The 27,356-nt window shown below is 41.1% G+C and overlaps 1 protein-coding gene across 1 annotated transcript in view; it reads left to right on the top strand.

The window, feature by feature from the left end:
- HSD17B12 (hydroxysteroid 17-beta dehydrogenase 12) overlaps positions 1–24,172 on the top strand; it is a 177,392-nt gene extending 153,220 nt beyond the window's left edge. The window contains exons 8-11 of the mRNA XM_005905133.2: positions 6,306–6,387; positions 8,003–8,068; positions 21,792–21,941; positions 22,204–24,172. Coding sequence (XP_005905195.1) covers positions 6,306–6,387; positions 8,003–8,068; positions 21,792–21,941; positions 22,204–22,308 — 403 coding nt within the window. The 3' untranslated portion in view covers positions 22,309–24,172. The remainder of the gene's footprint in view (positions 1–6,305; positions 6,388–8,002; positions 8,069–21,791; positions 21,942–22,203) is intronic.
- Positions 24,173–27,356: the final 3,184 nt, after the last annotated feature.

Below are 27,356 nucleotides of genomic sequence, written 5' to 3'. Positions count from 1 at the left end.
AGTCAAGGCAGGCTAACTGCTGTAACAGACCACCCCAGAATCTCAATGACTTAAAATTCTAAAGGTTGATCCTCCCCTCACATCACAGCCTGGTGTGGATCAGTGGTCAGGACTCTGCTCTACACAGTCAATGCAGGGATCTCAAGCTCCTTCATCTGGAGTTGAGGGGGGCCTACTCTTCCCTTGGGTTTCCCTGGTGGCTCATACGGTAAAGAATCTGCCTGCAATGCGGAAGACCAAGGTTTGATCCCTAGGTGGGGAAGATCCCCTGGAGGAGAGCATGGCAGTCCACTCCAGTATTCTTGCCCAGAAAATCCCATGGACAGAGGAGCCTGGTGGGCTAAAGTCCATGGAGTCGCATAGAGTTGGACACAACTGAGCGACTAAGCACAGCATGGTACTCTTTCCATAGGCCTTGCAGTTCTCTGCAGAAATATCTGCACCAGCCAGCAAATAAGGGAAGAGACAGGAAGGATGATTTTACAGAGAGTGTCATGGGTCAGGCCTGCAAGTGGTGTCCCCGTCTTCTGCGCTCGTTCCATGGTCTAGAACTCAGTCACAGGCTACAGCTAACTGCAGGGGAGACCAGAAGCGTTGTCATCTGTGTGCCCAAGAGGGAAGAAAGACTCCAAGTTCACAGATCATCTCAAAGCCTTCTTACTTACACATTATAAGTGATTTGATCATAGCCTGCCCTGTGAGCCATCCCCAAATGATCTATTTCCTATGGCTGGTTGCTGTAGGTTTCGTATCTCCATTGAGGAATAGCAGAGTTCTTTGTTGTGGTGGGTTTGTTTTGTTTTTTTTTTTCCTTTCACTGATGCTGCTTCTGATGTATGTGGCTTCCCACACTCTCTAGAACTATAGCCTAGGGCCAACTGACTATCACTAAACAAGTCTCTATAATCAAACTAAGGTATTATTATTACCATAGAAGTAGAAACTACAAAATTATGTTATGGAGGAACCTTGCTCTTTCCACTTCCCTGGAATTATAAACATTGTGTACAGCTGGAGCCAGGAGGTGGTTGCCATAACAACCATGGAAAAGCTAAAAATAGCCCCTTTCATACTGTATTACTTAAGGTGGAATTATGACATGTTATGGTGTTTTAGGGCAGGCAGTTCTCTTTCATGTGGGAAATGTTTGCAAACTTTCTTCAACAAAGCAATATTTGTATAATGTATTTGGATCACTGGTTCTAATTATATACCTGACCCCCGTGATCCAGGATTCTTTTCTGACATGGAACTCTGTTTTGATATGTTTCTCTGTCTTTTTGAGAACCTGTTAGAGAACTATCTGTACCAATATTCAGTGTTATGTTTCAGCTTAAAAAAAAAAAAAGTAAAGTCCCCCCAAGAGCAGACTTAAGTGCTCCCTAATAAGAAGTGAAAATATGAAGAACTGGGATGTAGTCTTTTTTGCCCAACCCTCCTTTTTCTGCCATCACTCTCTGTATCCTGTAAGCTGTCCACAGGACCAACTCTGTGTTCCAGTGCTTCACAGCAACATTTAAGCCTCCCTCTTCACGTGCAGCGTGGAGCAATGATGAGAGTCCTAAGGAAGGTGGAAATCAGAGACTTATTTCATGGGAGACCTGTCACTTCCTCCATGACAATACTGTTTAAGAGCTGTGCACAAGGATGCTACAGCTATCTGATAGAATAGTGGGGCATGTGTAGAAGAAAAGAGGCTTGGTAACTCTTTCATCCAAGTGATCATTAAGGAGAGTTTTCTAATTGGGAATTTCACCGAACTTAGGAAATTCTAGAAAGCATAATGATAGAAGGCTATAAATGCAAGGAACTGAATTTCATAGGGTTATATGTGTTTAATGTCTGGCTGGTGGGAGGGCTAGTCATTGAAGAGAATATTTTTAGATGAAAAAGTGCTTCCTTATCAGCAGTGGTGGTTTCTGCTTTGTCTTTGCAGTATTTTAATTCTAGCAGATCCTCAATAACATGCCACTGAGACACCATCGTGTGGCTGTTAGCAAGTAAGCAGCATGATGAATTAAGAAGGTTGTATCACAGAAAATATTACTGGACTTGTTTATTTGGATATTTGTCATAACAGACTGGAAATGTTGAGAAATATGAGCATTGGGAGTCTTCATTATGGAACTTCAGCAAATATTCTTAATGTACCTTCCAATCTTAGAATTGTTCCCCAATTCCCCAGAAAATGAGAGATTAGCCAGGGTTTGGTTTTATGTTTGTTTCTGTGTGCAATTAAGCTCAGCCCATTTTGTTCTTCTGCTTGATATAACAGAGTTGTCCTGAGTCTGGCTGTGCCATGGAAACTAGTTTGACGTCACTAATTCTGCTTAGATGGGGGATTAGCACTAGACAGAGTAGCTGATTTCAGAGGCTGGTCCTTTTCGTCTCTCGGTCCCAAATGTTCATCCCCATCTCTACGTAAAGAATAGATACTGTATACAGTACAGAGAGTAAGACCACTCTGCAAAGGTGCTGTTTGTGACCCAGACAAAACTAAGTTGAATATGATCGTCCTTGGAGAGAGAGAGAGACCTGTGTGCGGGAGGGCTTTTGCAAGACAAACGAATGACGTGTGCTGCTTTGCAGCGCAGCGCTTTTGTGGAAAGGGTGTTTTCTTCTCCGCGTCATTTTGGTCCAGTGATACATGCTCTCCGCTTCATGTTTACTTAGGTCTAGTGCATTCTCTCTTTATACTTTTTGATGCATTTTAGAGTGCAAATATTGTGTTTTGAATGAAGTATCTTTCAATTCCGACTTTTCACTTAAGTCAAACTAACTCTACCTCCTGGAAATTTTTAAATTAAGGTAGAATATTTGAGAAACAAAAATCTCACTTGCCTCAAGGAGTAAACAATTCAAAGCACATGCTTGCAGAATTGTGGCAGACCATATTTGACTATTGGTCTGTATTAATTTTGCAAGCAGAAACAAGGTTTTTATTATCTTGCAATGAACTTTCCTGTATTGAAATCATTGCTTTGGTGAGTGGCATTTTAGGAATCTATTTTGGTGAGGTCAAGATTTCCTTTTTAAAAATGGTGTTTTTTTTTTTTAATATTTATTTATTTGGTTGCATTGGGTCTTCGTTGCAGCACACAGGATCTTCAGTCTTCATGGAAGCATGTGGGATCTGGTTCCCTGGGCAGGAATTGAACCCTAGGCTCCCTGCATTAGGAGCTCAGAGTCTTAGCCACTGGATCACGGGCAACTCCCCAAAAATGTTTTTAATAACTTTTAAACTTTAACTTTTGCAAGACTTTAAATTGTATTTCACTTGTGAGAAAGGAAAGAAACAGAATGTAAGATTTTTGTTTGAGGGCACATGCCGCCCTTTTAGCCAAATTGAGTATTATCTAGCCCAGAGTCCCACTGATTGAACCAGCAGTGACCAGCCACAGTGAAAAACATCATCTTCTACAACCACTTCAGAATGGGTTTTCTTCACTTGCTGTGATGAGTGAGGATATAGCAGTTCCTGGTTATTTGAGAAAATGTTAAAATAAACACCACCTAAACTCGCATGGGTGCTTGGGGCTCAGGTGCAAAGATTCGGGCTTATTCTCAGAAAGCAGATTGTACTGCAGGAGATAGCTTCTACTTGATTGGGATCTGCTTTTAACTCAAAGGCAACACATTCCAATAAATTATAAATATATTTCACTCTCTTTATATATAGATTTATTGAGCTATATTTCACATGTCCTAAAATCCACTCATTTAAAGTGTACAATTTGGTGGTTTCTAGTATATTTACAGAGTGTATCATCACCACAGTCTAATTTCAGAATATTTTTAACACCTAATATATATATATATTATATATTATAATATATAATATAAAGATATTTTAAACATCATAAATTAATACTGTATTAAAAGTCTCAGTAACAAAGGTGGTTTTTAACCCCTTTTAATCAAAGGAATTTCTCACAAATATAGATAAAATGAAATTACTAGATAACTAATTGCTAATTCACCTGTTTTTATCTTAGAATAATTGGGTTCTAAGTCCTGATAGACATTCTTACTCTTAAAATTTAAAAAGAAAAGCCTTTTCTGTCTGTGTGAGAGACACAGGCAAAAACTACAAGAATGGTATAATTAATACGTTGACCAAATACTTCGAACTTTCTTCAGAAAATTTGAGATTTGATTTCTATGTCCAACCTGTTAATTGAGTCACCACTTAGGAAAGTGTATATTACTAATAAAGACTTCAGTTCAAAAAAACAGAAGCAAAAAAACAACTCATTTTCAGTGACTCATTAAGTGGAGGGTCCAGACTTCCATTTGATGGTTGAAGTGGCATCTTGCCTAGAGGCTGGCAGATGGACTGAATGACCTTTCGGGATTATTTCTTCTCAGATTTATGTCTAAAATAACTTAGAAGCCATTTGATCTTGTTTCTTTTATTATTTTGCATAAGAAGGGCCTATATAGTCCTTTTAAAAAATACGAAAAAAAAAAAAAAAGGCCTTGGGAAGTAAATTTCAGGCCAAGAATAATGAGAAAGTAAGCCTCCCTGATTGGAGAAGGCAGTGGCACCCCACTCCAGTACTCTTGCCTGGAAAATCCCATGGACGGAGGAGCCTGGTGGGTTGTAGTCCATGGGGTCGAGAAGAGTCAGACACGACTGAGCGACTTCACTTTTACTTTTCACTTTCTTGCATTGGAGGAGGAAATGGCAACCCACTCCAGTGTTCTTGCCTGGAGAATCCCAGGGACAGGGGACCCTGGTGGGCTGCCGTCTATGGGGTCGCACAGAGTCGGCCACTACTGAAGTGACTTAGCAGCAGCAGCAAGCCTCCCTGATAGCTCAGTTGGTAAAGAATCCTTCTGCAATGCAGGAGACCCCGGTTCTATTCCTGGGTAGGGAAGATCCCCTGGAGAAGGGATAGGCTACCCACTCCAGTATTCTGGAGCTTCCCTTGTGGCTCAGCTGGTAAAGAATCCACCCGCAATGAAGGAGACCTGGGTTCGATCCCTGGGCTGGGGAGATCCCCTGGAAAAGGGAAAGGCTACCCACTCCAGTATTCCGGCCTGGAGAATTCCATGGATGGTATAGTCCACGGGGTCACAAAGAGTTGGACACGACTGAGCAACTTTCACTTTCAAGTTGAAAGAAAGGCTTCCCAGGTAGCACAGTGGTAAAGAATCCATCTGCCAACTCAAGATATGCAAGAGACCCGGGTTTGATCCCTGGATAGGGAAGATTCCCTGTGAAGGAAATGGCAACCCACTCCAGTATTCTTGCCTGGAGAATCCCATGGACAGAGGAGCCTGGCGGATTGCAGTCTGTGGGGTCACACAGAGTTGGACACAGCTGAGCGACTGAGCATGAAAGATGAAGGACAGGAACCTGGTCTAGAGGGCAGGGGACAGGCAGGGTCAGGTTGATGTAGCTGAATAAGGGGACCAATTCCCCGGGGAGAATGGATTTGAGGACCAAAAGTTGGTTGTTAATTCTGTCTAAAATTCCTAAAACCCTAATTTCACACTTTACTCAAGCCATATACAACTGCTAACAACATGTGTATTTGCAGCATTGCTTTTCTCAAACTAATTTTTACTTATTTGTAGAACGAGTCGTTCCTGGTAACTTTCTGACTCTGAAATCTCACTAGTTTCTAAAAGTTACAGTAGTAATTGAGCTTTGCCTTTTGGCAAAAGAATATGATTTGGTGAACTATGGAGTAGCATGACTTTAGAGTCAGCTCTTCATTTAGCACCTGAATGCCTACCACCTGGGGAAGATAAGAAGGCGGGGCATAGCCATTCATTCATGTAAGTACCTGTTACATGCTCACCACAGGCAGAGTATTTTGAGGAAAAGCATAAGTTAAGAGCTCTGATGTCCAGAAGCTGATGGGTTTTATGAGGGATACAAATGTTGATAATCATAGAGTGATTAAGTGCTGCAGCATGATAGTATGTGATAAGGTGCCAAATTAAAGCATACCAGGAGTATGAGGGTGTTTTTAAGGGTGATAATTCTTGGTGCTATGGCCAGAGAAGACCTCAGAGGATAGAAATCAACTCGAGAAGACCAAAGATCTAATCCGGTCATGCTCCAGATTACTAAGACTGAGAAGTGAGCTAATTGCAAAGAAGAGCTATTTCTAGTTGATTGAGTTATGCCTCTTTGCTGACCAAGCATAGCACTTGCTGATGAAAGGCAAGGAGAGAGGTGGGTTAGAAAAACAGCCAGGTTATTCTATTTCAAATAGTTTTATATATCTCAATCTGTAACTTACAATTGTATATTTGATTTCACTCTGTTCACTTGCATCTTCTTTTTTTAGATCTAAAGGCGTAATTCTGAACATCTCCTCTGCCACTGGCAGGTACCCAGTCCCGATGTTGACCATCTACTCTGCAACCAAGGTGAACAGTTTTTTAGTAAATGGTGTCAGAAGAAGAATAAAGAATAGTTTTCAGTTTGAAAAATAAGAGATGGACTTTCTTGAAGTTCTCTCTTTAGCCATTTTCAAATGGACTGAGAAGAAAAGGAAAATAGCCAAGCCTAGTTTCGGAAGAGCTGGAGCTGGAGATAGCCTGATTGGTATCAACTTTACAGCCGAACTGAGGCGCCAAGATCTCAGATCCGCAGATGATATTTTTTTTTTCCCTCACAGTTCACTGGTTTTAAAATTGGTATTTGTACTTTCCAATAGAGAGCTGGTCTGAGCCAGTTAGCTCAGCTGATCAGAACATGGTGTTAGTGAGTCTAAGACTGGGGATTTGGTTCATGAATGACTCAGCATACAGCTTGAGTGCCAAGTCCGCAGAACTGAACAGTAGGATTGCAGCTAGTCAGCACATAGGTAAGCATAGCAGACACAACATAGATGCGAAACTGTGAATGTTTGGCAACATTATTCAAAATTCAGAGATATTTACTGCCACTTCTGAAGTGAGATAAGAATTTCCAGAGCTCTCTGTAAGATTCCATAATTCTATACCACACCACCATTCACCTCTTCACACTGCTACCAGGACAGTAGTGATTTAGAATGCATTTTATACTGCCTGCAGGTCAATAGCATGATTCTCAAATACATTGTTGAAGCATAGGATACATCTCTGAAGTAATGGTGACCACTGAGACGCTGCTTTTAGGGGAAAATGAGCAAAATAAAATGCACAGTAAGAACTTGCATTGTGCAGGGGGTAAAAAAGAGCAAAATACCTGCCCTCTTTTCCCTTGCCTTTCAGCCCCTGGAAAAACTGAAAAGTAATGTATTTTGAAAAGCTTGGCCCCACCCCCACCCTGGAATCTACCTGCTTTCTATATCTCTGAAACACACAGTAGGCATGTTTAAAATGAACACCATGTTTCTTGAAGTGATTGGTAAACTTCTTCTTGCCTGTTCTGCTCCACAGGCACAAGACTATTAATATTATTAACAGGGACTCTAGTAGAGTCATCATTGATACATTTCAAGCCTGAGATTGAGTCCACATTTGAAAAAATGGTATATTTTACAAATAGATTTAGAGTTGTTCTGTTGGAAGAAGATGGGCTGTCACGTTCATCTCTGCACTTCTTGGATCTTGCCATCCCAAAGGACAAAGAGAATGCTTGCTCTTTTCTTCTCTTTACTGACAACAAAATCCCCATAGAACAGACTTGAACAGAATTCATCCTGTGTTTCTGTTCGAATGGCAGGTGGGGAAGAGGAACGTATCCTTTGTTATATAATAAGAGGTTTTTTTTCTTGGAAAGTAATTTTCTGAAAACAGAAAAGATAAGAAGAGCCTTTTCCAGTTCAATCAGAATTAGATATTATATTTGGTGAAAGAATACTTAATTAAGTGGCAAATAAAGAAAACGTGAGGTTTTGAGGGTTGTTTTTTTTTTTAAAGGTCTCTTCATTTGAAGTGAAAAGAATGATTAGAAATTATAGTGTTAAATGGTTAGTTGATTATTTTTGTTTCCATGGCTACAGATCAGGCCGATTGATGTAATGTGTGTGTTCTTACTCCCACCCCCTCCCAGGCTTTTGTAGATTTCTTCTCTCAATGCCTCCATGAGGAATATAAGACCAAGGGCATCTTTGTGCAGGTGAGTAGAGTTCGTTTCAGTTAAGTATCCCTGTTTTTGTGTGGTTTCCACAGCAACTGTTGCTGTCTTGGCAACGAAAGAAAATCACATTCCTAGGTAAGTGAATGTGACGTTAGCACACCATTAAAGAGATGGTTTCTTTTCCTTTATGCCCTTAAGTCTAGATTTAAAACAGTTATTGTCTAGAATTTTAAATCAATGAACCCTAAAGTAGAACTATGCAGCATAAACAGTTGGTGCATAGTAATTGTAAGTGCTTATGATTTTATTTTGAAAGAATTAGACCATCAGTATCTCTTAGCTGCCAAGTATGCAAGGAGTGCCACTGTTTATTAATGATAGGAGAGGAAAGTGCTGAGTAAAGCTAACTTTTTACTAAAGTGAGGATGACTGCATTTACCAGGTTGATATAGGTATGGTAGTGATTTTTTTACTTTTTTAAAATTGTGGTAAAATATACACCAAAAACACCATTTCTGTAGCTTTTAAGTATTCAGTTCAGTGTCGTGAAGTACATTCACATTGTCTACAACCATCACTACCTTCCATCTCCAGGATTTTTTGCAGTTGTCCAAAACTGAAACTTTGTATCCTTTAAACAGTCACTTTCCATTTACCCTCCCCCAGCCTCTGACAACCACCATTCTCCTTGTCTCCGAATTTGACTACACCAGGTACTTGATAGGAGTGGAATCCTACGGTATTTGTCTTTTTGTGACTGGCTTATTTCACTTAACATGTCTTCAGGGTTCATCCATGTTATAGCATGTGTCAGAATTTCCTTTTTAAGGCTTAATGTAATTCTGTTACTGCTATATGTCACGTGTGTTTATCCATTCATCTGTTGATGGACATTGGGGTGCTTCCACCTCTTGGCTGCTGTGAATAATGCTGCTTTGAACGTGGGTTTACACCCATCTCTTTGAGACCCTGCTTTCAGTTCTTTTGGATATGTACACAGATGCAATTGCTGGATCATATGATAATTCTTTTTTGGAAGAATCACCTTCCTGTTTTCCACAGTATAATAGCTGCCCTATTTTATATTCCTACCAGCAATGTATAAGGGTTCCAATTTCTCCACATCCTCACCAATATTTGGTATTTTCTTTTTGTTTGTTTTTAATAATAGCCATTCTTATGAGTGCTTCCCAGATGGCACCGTGGTAAGGAATCTGCCTGCCAATGCAGGAGATGCAAGAGACATGGGTTCGATCCCTGGGTCCAGAAGATCCTCTGGTGGAGGAAATGGCAACTCACTCCAGTACTATTGCCTGGAGAATTCCATGGACAGAGGAGCCTGGCAGGCTATAGTCCATGGGGTCACAGATTCAGACAAGACTGAGCAACTGATCTGAGCTGATGCTTATGTGTATGGAGTGGTATCACATTGTGGTTTTGATTTTGATTTGCATTTCCTTAAGGATTAATGATGTTGAGCATCTTTTCAAGTGTGTACTGGCCATTTGTCTTATCTTCTTTGGAGAAGTATCCAAGTTCTCCACCCATTATTTCATTAGGTTGTTTGCTTTTTTATTTTTGAATTGTAGGATTTCTAGATATATTCTGGACATTAACCCTTTATTAGATATATGGTTTACAAACATTTTCTCCCAGTCTGTGGGTTACCTGTTCACTCTATGGGTAGTCTCCTTTGATGCTCAAAAGTGTTAAAGTTTGATGCAGTCCAACTTATTTTTCATTCCTGTTACCTGTGCTCTTGGTGTCCTAGCCAAGAAACCATTGCCAAATCAATGAGGCTTTTCGGCTGGGTTTTTTAAAAAAAATTTTATTGAAGTATAGTTGATTTTCCCCTTTATGTTTTCCTCTAAGAGTTTTACAGTTTTAGCTCTAATATTTAGGCCTTTGATCTATTTTGACTTAATTTTTAGAGAGACCTTTGATTTTATTATGTAGCTAACAGATACAATGCTGTGAAAATACAAAACGAATCCAGTGAAGGGGCTTTTATGGGTATCAGTCTCAAATCAGCTATCACTCAACACAAAGAAATGAAGGCTCACAGTATTTCCGTGGTTAGCCACATTTTTGTCAATGTCTTGGGAGATTGCAATCCTTATCTCATTCCTGCTCCTGCCCACGGCCTGCGCCCACCTCCTCACACACCCAGTCTTCATTATGGCTTTCCATTCTGTGAGCCTAGTATTTTCCTTTTTGTACCCTGAAGCCCCAGACGATCAATCACAATACAAATAGCTAATGTTAGAGGGAATACTTTTCAGGCACTGTGCTAGGCACTTCATGTCTCTGTGTGTTTCACGGCATCTCCTAATGATCTCAGTGTTAGTCACTCATTCGTGTCTGACTCTTTGTGACCCTACGGACTGGAGCCTGCCCGGCTCCTCTGTCCATGGACTTCTCCAGGCAGGAGTCCTAGAGTGTGCTGCCATGACCTCCTCCAGGGGGTCTTCCTCTCCCAGGGATTGAACCCACATCTCCTATGTCTCCTGCTTTGCAGGAAGGTTCTTTGGATCCATCTGGTCAGGCAGAAGGTGCTGGACTGCTTAGTTCCATTTCCTCCCGGATATCTTTAGGGTAAATATTTCCTCATCTTCCAGGGTCAGTTTAGAGCCTGTTCCTCTAAATGTCTCCCTCAAGGGATCCTTTGAAGGGATCCTTCCATATATAGTCCTTTGGTGTTATTCCAGTCTGCAGCTCCCCATGAATACAGGGTACCCTGGGAGGTCAGGGTTTTTAAGATTCCTGAATTTTATATGGTGCTACTATATGCTCCCCACTTCCCCGTCTCTTGACACCAGTTATTTTAATGCTAATAGTCTGAACCTGCTACACAGAATGTGTTGTATTTTGGTAACAGGAGATCAGTAAAACACTTGGGGAGGTCAGGCCTCATGTGCCACACTGTGTCATGCCATCTTCTCATTCTGATGAATCAATTATATTCAAGCTATTAACTAATAATTTTTAAACACTATGGAGACCCAGTAGGAATCTTAAAGGTCCATTGGTGAGTGACCTGGAGGCAGTGTGACCAGAAGCTGCCAAGTGTTTCAGTGACAAAAGGCAGTCTTAGGCCTTGTCAGTGCAGACGAGCAATTTCCAAAATTCCGTCAACAGACAAGGCTGTTTCTTCTCTTATTTCTAGGTCTGATTTCCCTCAAAGATCTTTTCTGCATATTCTCTGCCTGTTGATTTGTTGTGACCAGCAGCTACTATAGAAACACATTAGCATTTGTTTCGGAAATATTTTACTTTGATACACGTTTCTTTTTCCTAAAGATGAATTATCAATGATGTGATTTCATTGATCCCTGTGTTCCTTCATGAGAATTCTCTCAAAGTTTAGACTTAGGGTGAACTTGGTGAAAAACCAAAAACCGCAATGTTTGTGAGGAAAAGTAGTCATTTCTGCATGAACACATCAGAATGCTGAAGTAGAAGAGACTCTCATGTTAACTCTGACCGAAGGGATAAGAAAAAAAAATCCGGTCTAAATGCAGCTCCGTTACAGAGTATTGGTTTTTCTCTGGTGGTGTGTGGTCTGGGCAGTCTTTCAGGTGAGGAGTATTCATCAGCTGGTTGCCCTTCCACTCCTTCCCACATCCTGTTTCCTGGGTGATCTGATTCAAAACAACCGGGATGTGTAGCCTTCCTTCAGAGTCCTCCGGTGGCTGCCCATCAAGTTCAGGGTTGGATTCAGACCCCATGAGGCCATCGCCTCTGACCACTCCATCATCCCACCCTGAATTCCAGCCAGAGCGGACCCTGTCACACCTGTCATGTGCTGTGCGCTCAGCGGTGCCCGTGACTGGCTCCTCCGCTGCCGGCACGCCCTCACCCCCACTCCTCTGCCAGTCTCCTCTTCACACCTTCTCCCTGTCCATCTTTCAGGGCTTCGGCCTCACTTCACCTGGGAAACCTTTTGCTGTCTTCTTTCTTTCTTTTTTGAAAAATGGATTTATTTGGCTGTCCTGGGTCTCTGCTGATGTGCGGGCTTCTCTCTCGCTGTGGTGAGCAGGGGCTGCTCTCTCGCTGCGGAGCATGGGCTCTAGAGCATTCGCACTCCAGTAATTGCAGCCCATGGGCTCAGTCGGTGCAGCTCCTGGGCGCTGGAGCACAGGCTGTATCGTTGCGGTGCACGGGCTTAGTTGCTCGGCGGCATGCAGGACCTTCCCGGTCCGCGGGTGGAACCTGTGTCTCCTGCATTGGCAGGTGGAGTCTTTACCCCTGAGCCACCAGGGAAGCCCCTCTCTCATTTCTTATTACATATCTGTGTCTGATACTCTCTGGCCCCAAACTCCCCTATCCCCTCCCAAGCAGTGTTTTCTTGGATACACTGTATCCAGTGTACTGGGCTTTTCCTCCTGTCTGTCTCTGTTACGGCACCTGTAGTGTGGTGCACACCAGAGAGCTGCCTTCTGCTGGCCTCATGCAGCACCCTGGCTGTGCCTGGCTATGTGTGGTGATACACGGTCCTCTGTTTTTAAGGCCTTTTGAGCTTCTTCTGTTGCTCACATAGGCCTCTGGTCTTGAATTTTCAAATTCTCTATCTAGAGGGTTTCCAGGCTAATGCTATGATGTCACATTTCCATTTCTTCTAATCTTTGGAAGACAAGTTCGCTTTCTAGGTCTGTGTCCACGTGGAAATATGACAGATTGCTCTTTGGAGAGAGGGAGAGAGAATGTTTTTCAGATTCTGAATTGTTTTCTATTCATTCCTTTGTTATATTTTTTTTTCTTTGCTTTGCTCTCCTCATCTTTCCTTCAACTTCTTTCCTATAATTTTGTAAGAGCATTTAACATTTCCTTCATGAATTCAGATTTGCCAATAGATTTGGCAAAGCATTTCCTGGAAACACAAACAATAGCAACAACAAGTGATAAGAAACATCTTAGAGGTGCATTTTGACTCTGTTGACGTTAGAATAGAGGCTAAGAAATACATTCTTGTAAATCTCATTGAAAGTTGCTCTGTCAGTAAGAACGATCTGTTCTCATTATTACCCTATAACTAAATCCCAGTCAAAATTATACTTAACTCTTTCAGAGGACAAAGTCATAAGTGATCTAACTGGCCAGTTGGTGGGCCCCAGTACCAGGCTCCATCTCTTAATGCCAAGCAAGTAAGAAAGAGCTGAAACTAAGATGACATCCTTAAACTGTACTTCTTGAACACTTATTCTGTAAAACTTTCACAGGCTTTCTTGTGTGTGTGTTTTTCACCTTGGAAGTAATTTCAAATCTGTAGAAAGCTTGTAAGAATAGTACAAAGAACACCCCAGTATTCTTTGTGTAGATTCACTTGTGGTTAATATTGTGTTCCATTTGTTTTATCATTGAGAGGTGAGCTGCGTGTATCATGTTTCTTTACCTCCAGATCCTTCAATGTATTTTCAAAGAATAAGGATACCCTTAATAACTAATCACAATACAGTTACCAACTTTACCGTTAACATTGATGTAGTATTCTTATCTAACCTACCACCTGCGTTCTAATTTTTGATCTCATAGTATCTCTCATCTTGGCTGAGCTGCGTGGCTTATGGGATCTGAATTCCCCGACCAGAAACTGAACCCGGGCCATGGCAGTGAAAGCCCCAAATCCTAACCATTAGGCCATCAGGGAACTCTTTCTCATAATATTACTCACAAAATACTGAGAGGGAACTGCTGGGGAGGTGGGGCTGCCGTGGCAAAAAGACAGATGGAGTCCCTGCTGTGGCAGAGTTTATATTTAGTGGGAAGGAGACAGACAATAAGCAAGCAAACACACACATGAATGAGATGGTTTCACATAGTTGTCCATTCTATGAAGACTCTAAAGGAGGATGCTGTGTTGGGGGCATGGGGGAGGTATAGGGAATTTAGGAATTTCCCCCTCCGGATTGGTCACATGGGTTTGAGTAACGCCTAGGTCTGTGCTCTTTCTGCCAGGCCCCCGTGCTTCTCCCTGGGGTGTTATCCTGCACCATAGTCTTCTTGCTTGGAGCTGGAAAGCCAGGTCTCTGGAAATGTTCTCAACATGGGGATCATTTGCTAACTGAAGCCACCCATTAGGTTTAGTTTGAAAGGGAAAGTCAGTTGCTCAGTCACGTCTGACTCTTTGCAATCCTATAGTTTCCTCTGTCCATGGGATTTCCCAGCCAAGAATACTGGAGTGGGTTGCCATTCCCTTCTCCAGGGGAATCTTCCCGACCCAAGGATCGAACCAGGGTCTCCCTCACTGCAGGCGGATTCTTTACCGTCTGAGCCACCAGGGAAGCCCAGGTTTAGTTTACCTGACTCTTTACCAGAGGAAAGGTGAGGATGCAGGTGGAGACCATCCAGACCTGAAGAAGGTAGGTGTAGGTTTCAGCCGGTCTGGCCTAAAAACGAAGAGGGGGGCTTGTCGCACTTAGCACGAAATTACAAAAGAATGCTCCATTTAAATGTGAACTTATAATAATGGAGAAAATCTCAGGGCTCCATTCTCTTAGAATCCTGCCTTCCAGTTCTTTGTTTCTCCTCGGTGATGAGAGTTGGCAATTTTGCTAATTCTTTAAAAAACATAGTTTTTAGAATAAATTTAGAAAACAAGTCAGACAAATTGAAGTGAGGGAGCAAACAAGGTTCCAGTTTATTTTGTTAATGAAAAAAGATATTCTTTGTGTATATTTTGTTAAAGCATTTTATTGCTTAGCGTAATCAGACAGATCTATGAGGCTTCAACGAGCTAGAAAGCTCAATGTGGAGAAATAGGTGTTGGGAATGAAAATGTAAGTCCTCATACATTCTTCTTGTTAATTGCCAATGACAATAAAAGAAGGCAATGGTGGATGTTTTTAGTGCAAATGGAGTCTAAATACGGAGAACAATGAAGCAGCAGAAAGATTCTCACAGGAGATAGGTATATCTGGTCAACTGTACCAACTTTGAGAAATATCTTTAAGAATAATAAAATTAGTCCCGTTGGGATCTTTGGACCCAGACCCCTTCCAACTAGGTGAATCCTTATTTTTGTCAGTGATCATGGCTGTTTTTCCTTGGCTTTTTTAGTAACGTTGCACCACAAGAACTAAAAACCCAAAGTGTCCTTTAGTGATAGTGTTAGTCGCTCAGTTGTGTCCGACTCTTTGCGACACCATGAACTGTAGCCCGCCAGGTTCCTCTGTCCATGGAATTTTCCAGGCAAGAATACTGGAGTGGGATGCCATTCCCTTCTCCAGGGGATCTTCCTGACCCAGGAATTGAACCCAGGTCTCCCACATTGTAGACAGAGTCTTTACTGCCTGAGTCACCAGGGAAGCCCTTCTTTAAACACATTAAATCTGTATCCATAAAGGACTCAGATATCCAGGTGGTTATCAGAGTCATTTTTCTATAGCAAATGGTGTTCTTATACCTCTTACAGGATATTAAATGTTAGCTAAGTTTTTCTTTCTAAATCCATTATGAAAAATATAAATATTAGAAAACTTGGAAAATAATTGCTAATACATACGAGAGTTCAAGTCCCACACTTTCTAACTGACAATGTTTTATTTAATCCTTGTAATAATGCAATAAGGAAGATGCTGTATACCCCAAGAAAGAAACCTCAAAAAAAAAGCTCAATATTTTGCTCAAAATCTCACGACTAGTAAGTGATCAAGTGGAATTTGAATCCAGGTCTATTGATTTCAGAGCTGATGTTCTGCCCCTTGTATCTAGCTTATTCTCTCTTTTACACCCAAAATTCCATCCATCAGGAAATCCTCCTGACTTGAGTTGATCCTGTAAACACGTCCACTACCTGACCACTTCTCATGACCCACCCCTGCTGCTAGCCGGAGCCGCCATGACCTCTTGGCTGGGCCTTTTGCAGTCTCTTCCTGTGTGGCCTCCCCACTCCCTCCCCTGCCAGCCCCACAGTCCACTCCTGCAGAGTGATCTGTTCAAAGCATAATCCAGGTCGTTGTACTCCTCTGCTCAAAATTGTCCTGTGGTTTTTCATCTCTTTCAGAGTAAAATCATGAGTTCTTATGACCTGCCTTGTTCTGATTGCAAGCATTTCACATTAGCGTGCCCCCACCCCTGCTATTTCTGTATAACCTCCTTGCAGTTCCTCAGACGCTCCAAGCACACTCAGGACCTTTGCACTTGCTGTTCTTCCAGTCTAGGGCTCTTTATCCAGGTATCCTTTTGGCTCGCTCTCTCCCTTCATTGTAATCTTTGTTTATATGTGATATGATCACATATATGTTACCATGTCACAGAGGGCCCTTCTTGATCACCTGCAGTAACAGCCCCCATCACCTCCATCCTTCACTCAGGTTTATTTCCCTTCTTCCTTTTTTATCCTCACCTGCCAGTCTTAGACATTCTTTTACCGTCTGTTTGTAGATTCTACGCACCAGGCCTTCCCCCAACTAAGATGTAAGCTCAGTAAGGTCAGGGATTCTGTCTTTGTTCATAACTGAATTCTGAGGGCCTAAATCAGTGTTCTAGTAGGTGCTTAGGAAGCGCTTGTTGTTGAATACATGCTTTTTTTGGGTGAGATTACACTGTTTGTCCTTTGGTTCTCTGCATTTTAATGTACAAATTCCACATATATGGAAGTAGGTCATTTGTAAGATTATCAGCCAGCCAGTGTTGATCAAGGATCATCTTTGTGCAGAGCACAACACTTCAACTCCTTTCTTTTGTGCTTAGGTCCTTTGTAGCTAATGTTACTGTGGGGCCTTTGCTCATTGGCGTGGAATCAGGGATCTCTGCACCATCAGAATGATTCCTTTTTCCTAACATTTTCTAGAAAGTCCAAGGATTTGTTTCTGCCAATGAGATAATTAAGGGCCCTTTGGTGAAAATGCTTATCTCATGGTCTGCAAGTGAAATAGCCCAATCTCAGACAGCAAAGAGTCTGCCTGCAATGCGGGAGACCTGGGTTCGATCCCTCGGTCAGGAAGATCCCCTGGAGAAGGAAATTGCAACCCACTCCAGTATACTTGCCTGGAGAATCCCATGGACAGAGGAGCCTGGCAGGCTGCGGTCCATGGAATTGCAAAGAGTCAGACACGACCGAGCGACTTCACTTTCCTTTCCAAAACTAGGATCTAGGTATGTGATCATTCAGATTTTCTGGAGGATATAAGACCTGCGATGGAGGATGAGTACACAGACTTAAGGGAAGAGATTCCCTGAAACGCCTCCTAGGAGCTGCAGCCTCTGCCTTGAGAATGTGTGCCGACTTCCCTGGTAAACGTAATGCTCGTAAAAGACAGATCAGACCCCATATTGAGAATTCCATATTGTACAAACAGATGGGAGCCTGGTGTTCTCTGGATCCTTGTTTCCCAAAGCATAGTTGGGGGTTGTTATAGTCATCTTTAAATTTGAGAAGGCATGTTCGGGACATAGATGACGACATGAAAGATCACTACCTTGTGAAGTTAGAAGGTTTGGTGTTTGATTCTTGAACACTTGCTGTGCAGAGCTGGTCATCCATCTTTCTCCTATTCTATGACATTAAGTTGTATTTAAACTTCCAGTTCTGAATCGAGGGCCCCCTAAAGTGTTCCCTAAAGACCGGATGCCTCAGCAGGCTACTCAGTGGGTGAGAAAAAGGATATCAAATTTATCTCCAGGGATTTTTTTTTTTAATAGGCTGATGCAAGGATAAAACATCAACAGTTTTGCTTTATGGCCTAGTTAATGATTTTTGGTTTAAAGACCAGGGCATGTGCCTGCATCTATAGCTGTCAAGGGTCAAGCTGTTTCCAGGCTGACTGTATTTATCACAGCAAATTGTTGAGCTTAAGCAACTTTTAAAATTTGTTGTGTTCTGCCCAAAATACTTCCTATGAAAGTATGGGTATCTTCTTGACCTGTTCACTATAATGTTTCCTTGCATAGACAGGAAAGACAGGAAAGGTGGATTGATGATCATTTATTGGGTTTTAGTTTAACTGTTTAGATGACATTTTGACCTATCAGATATTTCCTTGTTGTTGTTCAGTCACTAAGTCATGTCCAACTCTTTGCGACCCTGTGGACTGCAGCACGCCAGGCTTCCCTGTCCTTCATCCTTCACTATCTCCTGGAGTTTACTCAAACTCATGCCCATTGAGCCAGTGATGCCATCCATCCAGCTCATCCTCTGTCATCCCCTTCTCCTCCTACCTTCAATCTTTCCCAGCATCAGGGTTTTTTTCCAGTGTGTCAGCTTTTCTCATCAGGTGGCCAAAGTATTGGAGCTTCAGCTTCAGCATCAGTCCTTCCAGTGAATATTCAGGGTTGACTTCCTTTAGGTATTTCCTTATACTGTCCTATGCTTAGTCACTCTGTTGTGTCCGATTCCTTGGGACCCCATGGACTATAGCCCGCCAGGCTCCTCTGTCCATGGAATTCCCCAGGCAAGAATACTGGAGTGGACTCCCATGATCTCCTCCAGGAGATCTTCCCAACCCAGGGATCAAACCCAGGTCTCCCGCATTGCAGGCGGATTCTTTACCATCTGAGCCACCAGGGAAACTGTTATGTGATTTGAAATACTGCTTTTGAAACTCTAGGTGAGCTATAGCAAAAGCTATACGTTTGCTTTTGTTTAGATAGATAGATAGATAATCTTAAGTGTCAGAATATCTAAAGTTGTGGTTTAAAATCTCATATCATGTTGTCAGCTTTCTGGTGTCATTAATTTTCTGGACTGCAGCAGTAGAAAGGGACCCCAGTAGTATATTCAGGGCTGTCCCGAGAGCTCTGCTGCTGATTCATTCAGTAGATATTCTTGGCACTCTTAACACATGTGCGGCACTGGCAGTGGCTAAGCATATAATGGTGAATAAGACCGTGCCATCACAGAACTTCCGCTCTGGAAATCAATACCGTCGGTGACTGGACTTCGTTTGCTGTACTCTTTAGCCTTCCTCCTGCCACCACTTCGTGCCTTTCCCTGTGTGGACCGTAGTGAATTGTTGCAGGTCCCTGAGAACGTCCTGCTCCCTGTGTCTCCTTTTCTTTGCTCCTGCTGTTTCCATTACCCAAAATGTTCTTCACTTATTCGTTTACCTGACAAATTCCCATCTCCGAATCCTTTCCATCCTCTGCTAGGCCATGTGAACTGCTTCAATTTTAAACCTTTGTAGAAATAAATACCCTTCCCAGAGTAGAATGTGTGTCTCTTGTCCCCACCTCCAGAGCCAGGACCTCCTCCAGACAAGCTGGAGCTGTAACTGGACGATGAGTTAACATTTGGCACCATCAAGTGGTTCACCCAGGCAGTGCGACTTAATTTAAGATCAGAACAGTCTTACTTATGCTGCCCCAAGAGGAGGGAGGCCGGGAGGATTAGAATAGAATAATGTAATTGGAACGTATCGTTAGTAGACCACCTTTATACTGAGAGGCTCAAACTTCACTCTTGATAGGTTTGTGATCTGTATATGAGAAAGGTTTTTTGTTTTTGTTTTTTAATCTTTCCTTTTTTGTAACCAAGAAACCCAAGGCACAGAGGTGTGACGACATTTGCTTGAGGTTCTTCACTACTGAGTCAGAGTACATGCATACATTCTCGCTGCTGTTTGCTACTCAGCTTGATGAACAAGCTTTCTTTCCCTACCCATTGTCAGAGCCTCCTGAGCTCTGCATTTCATACGGTGTGTTAGCCTGAGATCTCTCTTTGGTTTGTACTGTCATATACTGGATCCTCCTAGCAACATGGTGTTAAAAATAAGGATCTATTTGACCCCCCAAAAAATGCTTTTTAAGTGAAGAATAAGTGTAGAGTAATAATTTCAGTAAGTGTGTGTGTTAATCACTCAGTTGTGTCCGACTCTTTGTGACCCCATGGACTATGGTCCACCAGGCTCCTCTGTCCATGGAATTCTCCAGGCAAGAATACTGCAGTGGGTAGCCATTCCCTTCTCCAGGGGGTCTTCCCGATCCAGGGATCAAACCTAGGCCTCCTGCACTGCAAGCGGATTCTTTACCATCTGAGCCACCAAGGAAACTGAATTCCAGTAAACAAACTGTCAAACACCAAAAAGTCACCTGGTCAGAGTTGGCCCAGGTACTGAAGCACTTTGGGAAGTTAGTTTGCTCAGTGTCAGGTTTGTGATGGCAGGGAGTAAGAAAAAGCTGGAGAGGGACAGTGGTTAGGCCCTTGGCTTCCTGGTTCTGTTAGGTGGGTTGCAGTTTCAGGTCACCTGTTAAGGAGGGTGACTCATACTTGGGAGTGACAAAAAAATAACAAAAGACAGATATGGGAACTCCCCGCTCTTAGCAGGAAGAAGATCTAGAGACTGGAGCACATTTCAGTTTTGTTTCTGCCTTTAGTAATGACATTTTTGATTTTGACCACCATGTGCTGAAATAGATCCCCTTCCTTAATAGAAGTTTCATTGCAATTTATACCCTTTCCTTTCACACATTTCAGATAAAGAGAGTACATTCACTCCTTGGTATACAAGCATGCCCAAGTAATTTCAAAGTATAGAAGGGACCTCTTGTGTCATGACTCAAGAGTCATTGTAGTAGGGTTTCCTTGCGTTCTGTGTTGAAGCATATCTAAAATATAGCAAGCATCAGAAAGAATGAATTCCCCTAAATAATGAATAATAATAAAAAATTAATTCTCCTGAAAGGTAACGTCCAGGTTTGTCATCCCACACTAGTGCTGTCAAGTGTCTATTAGTTGCCCGAGCTGTTTCCATAATGTTATCCTGTCTCCCCCACAACAAAGCAAAAAGGAAAAACACAAAGACAGATGGTGGTCCTAGCTCATCAACAGCAAAGTTCATAAAACTCAGAAGCAGAATGGTAAGAGACTAGGGGAGAAAAGTGGGTAGCCCAAAGCTGAGAGTGTGAAATGTCTTTTTATTTTAGATGGGCCAAAGCTGATAGAGCAAGCTTAAAGTAGGGAGAAAGTTAATATTATCTCTATAGGGGCATAAAATGTCAAAAACCTCCTGTGTGGTGGTTCTGTAACCATGCTGTTTAATCAGAGTAGAAAGCATCCTATTCCAAATCTCTGCTCTAGATTTGTATAATGATTCTTTTTAAAGACCCAAAAAAGTGTGTTTCTGCTTATTTTTTAACTTTCTGTAGTCTCGAACTCTGTTGTATTGATCGGTCAGTTCAGTTCAGTTGCTCGGTCGCATCCGCCTCTTTGTGACCCCGTGGATGTGGATGCGCACGGCAATAAAGAAATTTTTCTTTTTTTTAGGGAAGGTTTTTTGGGTTTTTTGATATTTGTTTTATTTATTTATTTGTGCTAGGTCTTCATTGCCATGCTCGGGCTTTCTCTACTTGCGGTGAGCAGGGGCTCCTCTTCATTGCAGCATCCAGGCTTCTCACTGCTGTGGCTCCTCTCGTGGAGCACAGGCTCTAGGCGCTTGGACTTCAGCGGTCACAGCGTGTGGGCTGGTAGTTGCAGCTCCCAGGCTCTACCGTGCAGACTCAGTAGTTATGGTTCACGGGCTTCGTTGCTCTGTAGCTTTCTGTGTCCACTGCATTGGCAGGTGGATCCTTATCCACTGCGCCACCAGGGAAGTGATAGATTTTGTTTTGTTTTGTTTTTTAAACTTGTTTTATGCAGTCATTTCTTCTATCAAGGTAGCTTTAGATAGCTGCTTCTTTTTTTCTTCTGTCTCTCTCTAAAGATACAAACGTTATACTTTTTCAGAATGTTTCTGCTGTTAAGAGCAATCAAGCATCACAGTGAATTCTGAGTTTATGGCCTTGCTAACCAATGGCATGTTTTTTGTGGGGTATATTGCCTTTCTAGAGTGTCCTGCCCTTCTTTGTTGCAACCAAACTGGCTAAAATCAGAAAGCCAACTTTGAATAAGCCCTCTTCGGAGAAGTTTGTGAAGTGTGCCATTAAAACCATTGGCGTGCAATCCCGGACCAGTGGATACTTCATCCATTATCTTATGGTATGTCGATTTTTAAGTCCCGAATTAGTACTTTGGTTTGGGGTTTTCTTTCCCTTCGAGTCACAAAATTAGTATGTGATACATTAGCATATATACATTGTTTAGACTTACTAGCAAGGCCTCCATGTTCTCCACTGTACATCCAAGAACTCTTAAATCTATCTATAAATAAAATAGTAATATAGTAAGACATAAGATCCTATATGTCGAATGAATTCAGATTGCAGGCCTTAATTGCATATCTCTTCGTTTCTTTCCCTAGGCCTCAGTAGCCTCACTCCTGCCTTCCTGGTTGTATTTTAAAATAGTCATGAATATGAACAAATCCTTCCAGGCTCGCTATTTTAAAAAAATGAAGAAGAACTGAGCATGGTAACACCTTCAAGTAACTCGGCAGATGCGCCAGCCTAAGCGTGTCTGCTGCAAGGCACCCACCAGTTCCAAATCTTCAGTTGTCATGCTTATTCACAGTTACTGATAAAGCTAAATGTTGTCATAATTAGGAGGAAAACAGAGGTTGCTTTCAGAAGTTCCTGACATATGTTCTGGATGCCACTGGGAGTTATTTTGAAGTTTAACATAAATGCTCATATCAAATGGATATAGAACTAACATTAGCAAGAACTGCTTACTATTAATAGAAGGAACATGATTATAGCAAATCAGTGAATGATAAGAGTCAGACATAAGGCTAAACAGTTTCATCTGGTTGAAAATGCCAGTGATGATGATTCTTGTATTTGCGCTGAAATGTACTTTTTTTTAAATGCCCAGCTACTTTTTTTTTTTGGTTTTGCTTTTAACTTTTTAAGGGAGTGGGGATTCATTGATATGGGAAGACACACTGCAATCTGCAGAGCACACTGTAAGGTTTTCTAAAAGTATATTTGTACATTTATGTAGAACTTTCCTTTCACAAGGGTAGCTAATGACGTAAAAATAATGGAGTTATTTTTGACACATGATGCCCACTAAAATATGCTTTCCTCTAATACAGATGTCTTCTCAGTTTAAATGTATGTCAACACTGAATGCTCTGTGGTATGATTTCTAAAGGTAAACAGGTCAAAATGTACACCAATGGGCAGCCCTTCCAGTGCTGCTAAAACCCTGACCCAGGAAGGTGGCCTTCTTGGACCCCAGGATCTTTGTTTCTGCACCGCACCAATACCGCTCACGTGGATGACACCAGGCCACTCCTAGGGCAGTGATGATATTAGGGAAGTGGTATTACACTTTTAAATAGCTACCCTATAGGTACTGATACAATTAGTTTTAATGAAAGATGATATAACTGTGATGTTGATTGAAAATGTATTTCTTTGGTGCTTGAAATTAAGGCCATTTTTGCACTGGTTTAATATATATTAAGACTTTTCTCCTGTTACATACCTAACTTGTTTGGAGAACTTGCTAAGAAATTAATTCAGTGTTGTGGAATATGCAAGAAGGCGGATCTTTACCTAGGCTGTGGTTCCCAGATTCTGAGTTTTAAGCACCAGGAAATTTGCAAAACAAAACAAAACAAACAGCCATTTTAATCGGCATATTTAAAAGTGTTTTTAGCTTTTAAACTTGCCAGCGAAGGACATTGGAAAGAAAAAAAAACCCCAGAAAAACCCAAATCACCATCTGCCATTGGCATCATCATATAAAAGTAAAAAACTTTAGTACCCTTAAAATAGGAAGAGCATAATCTCAGAATAAAAAATAGTCATTTAAATTGAATAAATTTAGCTTTACAAAAAACACTTTGCCTTTCTTATACTTTGCCACCTTATACTTGTCAAAACTTTCAGATTAAAGAAGACAAAAGAAACATGCAAAAGACATGATCTTGGGTTGGATTCTGGTTGAAAAAAAAATTTTTTTTTTCTTCTACAAAGGATAATTTTGAGACACTTTGTGAGATTTGAGTAGTCTGAAGATTAGATAATAGCATTATATCAATGTTAATTTCCTGAGTTTGATCGTTGTCCTATGGTTACTTAAGAAAAAGTTCTTGCTTTTTAGAAAATACACACTAGAGCATCTATGGATAATGGGACATTATATATGCAACTTAATCGAAAAAGATTCAGAAAAAATATGTATACAGAAAATGATAAAGCAAATGCATTAGTATGTTAACATTTAGAGAATCTAAGCAAAAGGCAAATGGAAATTCTTTGTGCTATTTTGCAAATTTTCTGTAAATCTCAAGTTATTTCAAAATAAAAAGTTAAATCTTTTGTTGTTGATTTCTAAATAATTGCACTGTAATCAAAGAACATGTGAATATGACATAGTTTTAACCTTTCTCCACTTCAGTTTTGTGTTCTGAAAAATGGGAATAATAGTGCCTAGCTCATAGATTGTTTTGAGCACAAATTAATATTTTAAACTGCTCAGAATCCAGCCTAGCATAAGAATCCAGCCTGTATAGCTTCAACACATATATATATGTTCAGGCGTGTCCAGTTCATCGTGACCCCATGGACTGCAGCACGCCCGGCTCCTGTGTCTTCCGCTACTCCTGGAGTTTGCTCAAATCATGTCCATTGAGCTGGTGATGCTGTCTAACCATCCCATCCTCTGCTGCCTCCTTCTCCTTTTGCCTTCAATCTTTCCCAGCTTCAGGGTCTTTTTCTAGTGAGTCAGCTCTTCCCACCAGGTGGCTAAAGTATTGGAGCTTCAGCTTTAGCGTCAGTCCTTCCAATGAATATTCAGGGTTGATTTCCTTTAGGATTGACTGGTTTGATCTCATTGCTGTCCAAGGGAATCTTAAGAGTCGTCTGCAGCACAATTCAAAAGCATCAGTTCTTCAGCACTCAGCCTTCTTTGTGGTCCAACTCTCACATCTGGAGTCAGGCAGGACTGAGCAAGTAACACTTTTTGATTACATAGACCTTTGTTGGCAAAGTGGTGTCTCTGCTTTTTAATACGCTGTCTAGGTTTGTCTTCCAAGGAGTGAGTGTATGATAAAGAATGGTACCCAAAGATATCAGGTCTTAATCCCTGTATCTGTAAGTGTTACCTTATATGGAAAAGGGGCAGGTATGATTAAGTTAGGGATCTTGAGATGAGATTTTCTTAGGATATCCAGATGGACCCTAAATGGAATCACAATATTCGTAATAAGAGAGTAGCAGAGAAAGATTACTGAAGTAGGAGATGGCAGCCCACTCTAGTATTCTTGCCTGGAAAATTCCATGGACAGACGAGCCTGGCAGGCTGTAATCCATGGGGTCACAGAGTTGGACACGACTGAGCACACACACAACCAGAAGAGGAGAAAGTAGTGTGACCCCGAGCCCAGAGATTAGAATAATGCAGCCACGAGCCAAGGAGTGCCATCGGCCACCCAGTGTTCTTAGGAGCTGGGAATAGATTCTCCCCTAGTTCTGGAAGATACAGGGCCCAGTCTTTGGATTAGTAACTGAATTTGGACCTCTGGCCTCCTGAACTGTGAGAAGATAGTCTTAATGTAAGCCACTGAGTGTGTTACACACTGTAGGAAACTAATCCCTAACAAATGTAAACTTATTACCTAGTCTCAGAAGTTTTTGAGACTTGTGTCTAGGTATAGCCAATACTTTAAATGTGCCAAGTATGCTTAAGAAGAATGTCTATTTTCTAATAGTTATTTTTCAATATATGTCCTTTAAGTTGTTTGTTAATTGTATTCAAATCTTCTATCTTTACTAACTTTTAGCTGCCTGATCTGTCAGTAATTGAGAGAAGTGTTTTGAATTCTCTCACTGTAATGAATTTGTCAAATTCCCCTGTTTTATCCATTTTTATTTTATACATTTTGAGGCTATCTTTTTAGATGAATAAATTTTAGAATTTTGACTTTCTGGTGGGTTGAACTTTTTGGTCATGTACTAACATCCTTATTGCTAATGCTTTTGCCTTAAAATCTCTTTTCTGTGGTATCAAATTAGGTACCTCTATCTTTCTACATATTTATGTTTTGTAAGCAAAATAAACCTGGGTTGGGGGGGGGATAGTTTTCTTTTAATTTGGTAGTCTCTGCTTTTTTACAGGCAAGTTTATTTCATGTGTAACTTATGATTCTTAAAACATGAAGACTTCTATAATGTTATTTTGTTCTCTTGGTTTCTTTTATGCTTCTTTTTTTCTCACTTTTTGATTGGCTAAATTTTTTTTTCTTTTACTTCATTTTTCCTCCTGTACTAGTTTGGAAGTTTTACATTCTTTATCTTCATTGTCTTTACTCTTGAACATTTTCAGTGCATGCACAATGCAATTTAAAGTTATCTGGAGAGATTTCCCTGGTGGCCCAGTGGCTAAGACTCAACACTTTCACTGCAGGGAGTGTGGGTTCCATCCCTGGTCTGGGAATTAAGATCCACATGCCACCCAGTACAGCCAAAATTATATGTATTATTGTACATATATGTATATATATATCCCCTCTTATTAACATCCTGCATCAGTGTGGTTTGTTTTTTTGCAACTGATGAACCAATATTGTTACATGTGATTATCAACTAAAGTCCACAATTCACATTAGGGTTTCCCGGACCTTTTAATAATGTGTGTGATGTGACCGTCACTACAGTATCATAAAGAACAGTTTCACTGCCCTAAAAACCCCATGTTCCGCTTATTTATCCCTCCCTTTTCCTCCACCTCCAGACCCCTGCATCCATGATCTTTGTCTCGATAGTTTTGCCTTTTCCAAAATTCTATAGTTGGAATCACTATAGTACACAGACTTTTCAGACTGGTTTTTTTTTTCACTTCACATGCATTTAAGTTTCCTCTATGACTTTTCAAGGCTTCATAGCTCTATTCTTTTTATTGCTGAATAATATCCCATTGTACAGATACACCACAGTTTGTTTATCCATTCACCTATTGAAGGGCATACTGGTTGCTTCTGGTTTGGACAATTATGAATAAAACTGTTATAACCATCTGTGTGCAGGGTTTTATGTGAACAAAAGTTTTCAACTCATTTGGGGTAAATACCATGGAGCATGATTACTGGATTATATAGTAAGAGTGTTCAGGTTACTTCCGCTTAGCTTCTTTTCTATCAACTATCTTTTAAGTTCACTAATCCTACCATATTGAAGGTACTTTCTGCTGTTAAATCCATGTAATATCAGGTATTAATACATTTCACCTCTGGAATGTTCATTTGATTCTTTAATTTCTAGTCATCTATTTAAATACTCCCTTTTTCATGTTTTGCCCACTTCCTCTATTTTTATAAATATTATAATTGTTTTAAAGTCCTTGTCTGCTTAGTCCTATATTTGGATCATCTGTGGATCTACTTATTTTTTTCTTTTGAGAAGAGGTCACGTTTTTCTGCCTCCTCACATGTCCCACAATTTTTAAATACTGCATGCCAGAGATTCTATATAAAAGAACCAAGGCTGAAGTCAACGCTGTCTTTCT

Source organism: Bos mutus, chromosome 15, assembly GCF_027580195.1.
Source record: "Bos mutus isolate GX-2022 chromosome 15, NWIPB_WYAK_1.1, whole genome shotgun sequence".
In the NCBI taxonomy this organism is placed as follows: Eukaryota; Metazoa; Chordata; class Mammalia; order Artiodactyla; family Bovidae; genus Bos; species Bos mutus.
This window is presented reverse-complemented; position numbering and strand designations above follow the sequence as displayed.